Consider the following 7,046-nt stretch of genomic DNA (forward strand, 5'->3'; position numbering starts at 1 on the left):
GTCTCCCCGACTCTCCTCTCCACTGCTCTCTTTGGCAGTGTGTTTGGCCTGTGACGGCCCAGAGGCAGCCATGCTGTCTTCTCCACTCAATCTGCAGCTTCCCTTCTCCCAGGCCCTGACCCTGCTCCGCACACACTCTCTCCCTCCTTCTCTCCTTTCATTCTCCTCCCATCCCTCCCTCTTTACATCATCTCCATCTTGACCCGGTCCCGAATGTCCTCATCCTCCCTTTTTCTGCATCCGACCCCGATCTGCCGTCCGGCCCCCGACTGCAATGACACCAAAAATGCACGTGGACACATCACCTCTGCTTCGTCTCCTCTTCCCTCCTCAGTCTCCCCTCTTTTTTGTGCCCTCCGCCCCCTCCCGAGAGAGCAAAAATATAAAGCGAGCAAAGGGAGAGGGAGAAGTGATGGTGCGAGGGACGACGCGGACTCAAGAGGGAAAGTTTTCCCGGTGACGTAGATGAATGCGGACTGGCGAGCGGACTTGCTGACGTGCAGTGAAAGCCCAGTGTGCGGTACTACGACAGGCAAACACACTGAAGTGTCGTTGCCCACGCAACAGAAGGGTGACCAGATTTGAGTTTGTGAAAAAGAGGACACTTCGTCTCGGGGGGGGGGGGGGGGGGGGGGCTGCTGAGCGATTAAACATCTCTTGTACTGCCTGTTTAGTGATATACATGCCTAAAAGGAGGATAGTTTTCGTGTATCTGGCAACACTGAGATCGGTGGACCAATGACTGTTCTCTCTACAGTCAGAGCTCGTGCAGGAAGGTGGAACGTAAGGGAGATACCATTTCCAAAACTTGTAAGGGGTAATAACTAGTTTGTGAAAGACCCAGAGAAACACAAATATCCGACGAAGCAAAATCCCGGACGTTTTTGGAATCCCTGCCGGACGCCTTTTTTAGGTTTCAAACGGAGGACGTGTCGACGTCTGGTCGCCCTACGCAACGGACATCATTGTACATATATGGCCAGAGGCGACGTCACTCTATAAGCCTCCATTTTTTTTCTTCCCCCCCCCTCCCCCACCCTCTACCAGTGTAACATCTTTAGCGAGCGCTAAATAAGCCGCATCAAATTGCGACCGTACCCCCGGCAGTGGAAGTTTCTTTGAAATATCCCCCGGTGTTGGCGAGTCAGCCGACAGGGCGGCGGAGTAAAGCCAGCCGAGAAAAGCCGCTGCAGCCGATGGCCCACTTTCAGCACAGAGGCGTAAAAAAACAAACATCTGGAAGCCTCCCGCTAGTAGATGTAAATATATATATTTTTGTTTTAAAGGGCTAATGGGTTGCGTCGAGCGTTGGAGCCATTACGAGCGCTGGCTGAAAATCTCTTCTCTTCCAGCGATGCAGAAAGCGGCGCCCCGGACCGCGCCGCTTGTATTTGCGGCTCCGGATCCCCGAACAACGAGGCCCCTAGCCTCGGGGGACGTTACCTGGTCCGGGGGCCTCGTTGTTCGGCCGTGCGTTACAGGGAGGCCTTTCAACACAGCCGGGTGACCCACTTGTGTTGTGTTATAGTTCATAGTGTGTTTGTGAAGACGTAACAAAAGCCTGCCACAGTGCTGAGCGTGCTCTCAGGGCCTTTCTTTGAAGATATTTTCTACGTCCTGATTTCTGTCTCGGGGCCTTGAAAAGAGTCCGTGAATATGTTTGGAAGCCACGATGCGTGATCTCCATAGAAATACTTTAAACAATTCCAATAGATTTTTGAATTTTTTTTTATCATCCATCATTTTCTTTTATTCTGCAGAATTATATTCTTACACTTTGAATTAAATAGGCTAGCAAAGGTGTACAAGGGAATGTGACGAGTGATGTTTCCATCCTTAAAATCAATAATAATCTAAATATAATAATATAAACATATAAGAAATATCAACTTTTTTATATATTTAAAGGCCTATTTAGGTAGTCAACAAACAAACATAAAGTACCTCACACTTAAACTTGGGAAACAATATTAATTCTAATAATTTTCTGGAGGTTTTAATTGCTGGGGTCAAATTAACCCTGAGGGTAAAATATGTTAGTAAATGTAAAGGTAACAGGAGGGTTAAATGGTTTTCTCATATTTACGGCCCGACCTGAGGGTGAGGTGACTCTCGTGAAGATGGAAGAAGAGGAAAGAATAAAGCGTTTCTGCTTCCATATCGCGGCCCAGTTCATTAGCTCAGCGGGAAACGTCCTCATTTTGAGCAAGCCTGCCGAGTCAATGGAGCGTGGCGAGGAAATAATCAGCCTCCTTTCAGCGCAGACGACACAGAGAGCCGGCTAACGACCTCGGCAGCTCGCCCGCGCACGCCGCCACCGCCGCCGTGACGTCGAAGGTCGGCCGCTTACCCGCAAGAGCTGGAGGAAGCGGGAGGTTGTCCTCGCTGATTTTTTTTTTGGTTCCCGCCAGTTTGTCTGAACGCAACTTGAGGGGTTGAGGAGGCAATTGGATAAGCATTCAGGAGCACGGGGGGGCCGCTGCGGGGTACCTCGTGAGAGCCGCCGTGCATTGTGGGTAGCGTCGGTGAAAATGAGCGAGACGATCGGTACCCGGTATCCACTCGTCTTCTTTGACGGCTGCGTTTGTCACGTTGAGGGAGGAGGGAGAGGGAAGCAAAGACGTCTCCTCCACGCTCCCCGTTATCATTCCCACCACATCAGCTGGCATGTTCGCTCTTTGTGATTACCAGTGCATTCCTCTGTGTTTAGTCCGATCTCATTTATTTGGCTTGTTTTACATTCCATTCCATTGCTGTGTGCAGCTGGCAAACGATGAAGAGTTATTTTATATTCATATAAAGCTGCTGCCTGAGGCTTTGGCTATATGTTGACTGGCACTCATTAGCTGATGTTTTACAAAAGGTAATTTATGTCCCCCAAAATGGATTCTAATAAGTATTTAGTAGAAAGAGGATTTTTTTTGGGCTAAACAAGAACGGCCCTCTCGAAGCAACTTTTTTGCACCCAAAAAAAAGTGATTCGTCGGCGATTAAACCGTCCAATCGGTCGTCTACGTCCTCGGCCCCGTGTCTGCTTTGCATGACACGGCTTCTCAGAGCGCCGGTTTCAAATCTGCTTCAGGTTTCTCATACAGTGTATGTCAATTATTGCAAGTGCGGTACATGAAGAGTGATTGCTGTTCTATTTTGTCTTTTACAGGAGAAAAAGAGCATTAAAAGTAAGCCATGGTCCAAACTCTATTGATTTCTAATTTGTTTTATGTGGGCAAAGGCATGCTTGGCTTGGTTTGCACTCACCCTCCGCTTTTGCTTTTATTTTTGGTGTTCCATACTTTGCATTAGGTCATGAATAAATTACATCTAACAGAGCATCTCTAGAACATCGGCACTCTTATTAACTCTTTGTAATGTCATCCGGATCTTACAGTTTTAGTCTACTCAGCTTTTATTCTTCTTCTATATTTGGGATCATTATCTTCCACATATTGCACTGAAACTGTGCGTGCAAAATGGATCCGTCCAAACCGTTTTCCTGGTGTAACATTGTAAGTACATAATTCGCTTTCCCCAATAATACAGTAGACGTCGTTAATCTGAGGCCGGCTTCCAGCTAGGTAATTGGTTAAGAACCCTATTAGTGGATTTAAGAGGATATCGGGGCGCTTTGACCAGACAAAGCTATTAAACTACTTAGATCAGGATGTGATTGCCGTCTGTCAATCACCAGATAAGGAAATAGGGTCTTTTTTTTTTATGTGCTCACATCACACACACACACACACACACAGAGCAGGCCAAGTTGTGCATTTTACATTTTTGATCAAGGCAAACTGAAAAACACTATTCGAACTCCTTCCCCCACCCTCCTCCTCCTCCTCCCACAAACACACGTTTTGAAGCATGACATTATTTCAACGCTGATTCACGCCACTGTTTATTTTAATTTTAAATGTATAGTTTGAGGCTGTTGTCGTGGCCGGTGGAGTCTTCTTTCCCGTTGGTGTTTTACGTTTCTTGTCATGTGGTTTGGGTTCCTGCATGAAAAACAAAATGCAATTTCGTCCGTCGGAGCTAAATCGACCGTCGGAAGTTGCATTTGGCCGTGACAATCGGCGCCTGGGAACCATCGTGACCCTTTATTATTTTATATTGTCTTTAACCATCTCCATTAACATGTAGATGCTGTGATGACCTCATTAGGGAGTAAATACAAATGCACGCATCTAAGGAAGGACTTCGTGCCGGCCGAACCATGTGACGCACACACACCACACCAACCACTAAGTGTTAGGCACTACATGTATCCATGTTAGCGTATCCTTAAATATCCCCACTTCCATGGACCACGCAGTGTCTTTAACCTTCTTCTCCCTCTGCTTCCTCTAGACTCTCGGCCCTTGCCTGACGTAGCAATGACCGGAAAGTGCACCCGGGAATGCGACGAGTACGGCCACTCGGACTCCTGCTGGATGCCTGTGCGCACGTCGCCCGAGCGACGGACATCAAAGTCAACCACCACCCCTCAACAACCAAAGCTTTCCACATTCACGAGCGGCAGCGGCAGCGGCAGCAGCAGTAGCAGCGGCAGCAGCGGTAGCAGCAGCGGCGGCAGCAGCAGCGGCGCCGAGCCCGGCAGCCAAGAGACCCTCGCCATGGCCGCCGTGGCCAACGGAGACCCCGCCGCCGCCGCCGCCGCCGCTCACATGGTCGGCGACCGCAACCGCAACCTGCTCAACAAGAAGATGGCTTCCTCCTCCTCCTACGAGGCCTTCGGCTCGCCTTCCTACGGCTCTCCGGGACACGGGGAGGAGACGCTGCACCACCCCACCGAGGAGATCCCGCTGGCGCCTACCGGGGAGTACAAGCCGGCGTCCTGCGGCACGCTGACTCGACGGGAGGTGTACCTGTGAGCGCCGGGGCGCTTAACCCGCTGTGCCGCGCGACCCGTGGCATTGAAACGCAACACGAGGCACAGTCGGTGCGGCTCTCGCGGCTTTCGGCCACCGTTGTTCTCCAAGGAAGGACGACACTTTTCTCCAAAGACTTTTACGACAGCTCCTTCATAAAAAATCTAAGTGGATACACGGACACCATTTTTTAAGAAGTGCTATTTCCGGCCATGACCTGGAAGACAGGAGGAGGAGGAGGAGGAACCTTTGAGGGGCGGGACTTGGGGGGGGAGGCTGTTCTACTGGCGAGTCGGGCTCATGGGACACGATCTGCTGCTTGACAGTCAATCTGTACAATAATCAACTCATTTCACATATAAAGTACATGCATGAATCCCCCCCCCCCCCCCACACACACACACACACACACATCTCCCACGAAGGCCCCATTACCCTGAAGATGACGCTGTACAAAAAGAGACAATTTCTTTTTGTCCGTTTTTTTCTTCTTTTTTTCCCCCTTTACGAAGCTCTACATGTGGACTATTTTGACTTCAAAGTGCGGGAAAGCCTTCTTTTTTTTCCCCTCGTCTCTTTATTTTTCTTCGAAGTTTCGGACCACGGCCGTGATGTTCAGTGGCTGCAACAATATATTGGACATAACGGTCTCTCTCGTACGCTGCCGTCACCGAGACCGCGTGCGTGTGTGTGTGTGTGTGTGCGATTAAAGACCAAAACTTAACCGCGTTCAAATCTTACAAGGACTTGAAGCTTTAAATACTCACCCCTTGTGTCAGCCCCCCCCCCTTTTTTTTTATGGAGATTCTTGGACAGACATGGGAGCCAATGGCATTTGCTGCAGCACCTTTTGGTAAGACGACAACCGATGAACTTCTGATGACTGGATCTCACCGGTACCGGTGGGCACGGCTGAAAAGTCCCATGTGAACATAAACATTGGACCGCAGCAACAGCGCTGACTGCTTTCATTCCCTTTCGTCTTGCTACCTTTCCTCAGTCTCTCATCCTTTGTCTTTTTCGCTCGCCGGGGGTTGAGACCGAACCCCTCTTACTCGATGCAAAATTGCCGCATCGGCTGGAAAAGCATGCGTGCACACGGTCGTGGATATTCAAACCGCCTCAGTTGGATGCTACTGTGTATGTCACGTTGTAATACTTACCCCGTCTTTCTTTCTCTCGCAATGGTGTATGCAAACACACACACACACACAGAAGCAGATTCATTTAACTGAGGCCAAGGGTACTGCTGGACTAAAGGATCTGGGATCTCATACCGAGATTACAATTCTGAAGGTGCAGTTGAAACGGTATGTGTGTCAGGGCCCGATGTGTAGTGCATAGTGTGTGTTTGTCGGCTATATTTCGTGTATACTGTAGATGTACACCGATAATAGGCTTAGAGGGGCGTAAACATGGCCAAGCTGATCCTAAAACAGCTGCAAGGACATCTTTTCACCGTTATTTCTTTCTCGTTGTGTGATAGACTGAGCAATAAATATCATAAATGTACACGTGAACGACTTCTTTTTCACCTCTACTCGAGCCTTCAAGGTTACATTAACCCACACGTGGCTTGTCCAAGAGTCCTTTTTTTTGTTTCCCTTCGCATTACTATACTTTCCATATTACGATGGCGACGGCATCTTTGAGCATGAATGTAAGAATCGGCTCAAACGGAGAACAATCAGAACGCGACGTCTCGGTCTCGGAGTTTTGTCGGATTGGCGGCCGAGAGAGAAAACATATTGGTGTCAAAAGTGAAACCAAAGCTTCGCGAACAGGATGAAGCATTCTCTCATTACACCACATGGAAAAAAATAGCTTTTAATTCTAATTTTTGGGCTTTGAGTTTAAATTACGTGATGATTTTTCTCATTGAGATAAGAATGTGACGTCTCAAACAAAACCGCCAACACACGGACACATGACAATGTTGAGATGTTGTGCCTCCCCGTCTACAGTGATGGTTCTTCTTTTTTTAGCAGATGCAGAGGCGCAAAATCTCATGACTGTAATAAAGCAAAAGAATATGATGCAATGGAACTTTTTTTTGTATGTTAGCAAAAAACCCTTTTTTGGTTTGACCGGAGCAGCTTTTTCTGCTTTCCGGCAATCTATAGTCTGTAAGTACTACTCGTTGGAAAGAAAGTGCTCCTATACTTATCAACTGTATAC

General features: G+C 48.4%; 1 protein-coding gene across 4 annotated transcripts in view; it reads left to right on the top strand.

Annotated features, from left to right (window-relative positions):
• The window catches only part of pcdh7b (protocadherin 7b), a 101,325-nt gene extending 94,945 nt beyond the window's left edge, over positions 1–6,380 (top strand). For 2 of the 4 annotated variants that reach the window (XM_056443210.1, XM_056443211.1), the window contains exons 3-4: positions 4,348–4,536; positions 4,636–6,380. In XM_056443210.1, coding sequence (XP_056299185.1) covers positions 4,348–4,536; positions 4,636–4,871 — 425 coding nt within the window. In that variant the 3' untranslated portion in view covers positions 4,872–6,380. Of the gene's footprint in view, positions 1–4,347 lie in introns of all 4 variants that reach the window. The other 2 variants (XM_056443207.1, XM_056443208.1) reach the window with 1 other exon arrangement.
• The last annotated feature ends 666 nt before the right edge of the window (positions 6,381–7,046 follow it).

Source organism: Pseudoliparis swirei, chromosome 21 (genome assembly GCF_029220125.1).
Source record: "Pseudoliparis swirei isolate HS2019 ecotype Mariana Trench chromosome 21, NWPU_hadal_v1, whole genome shotgun sequence".
In the NCBI taxonomy this organism is placed as follows: domain Eukaryota; kingdom Metazoa; phylum Chordata; class Actinopteri; order Perciformes; family Liparidae; genus Pseudoliparis; species Pseudoliparis swirei.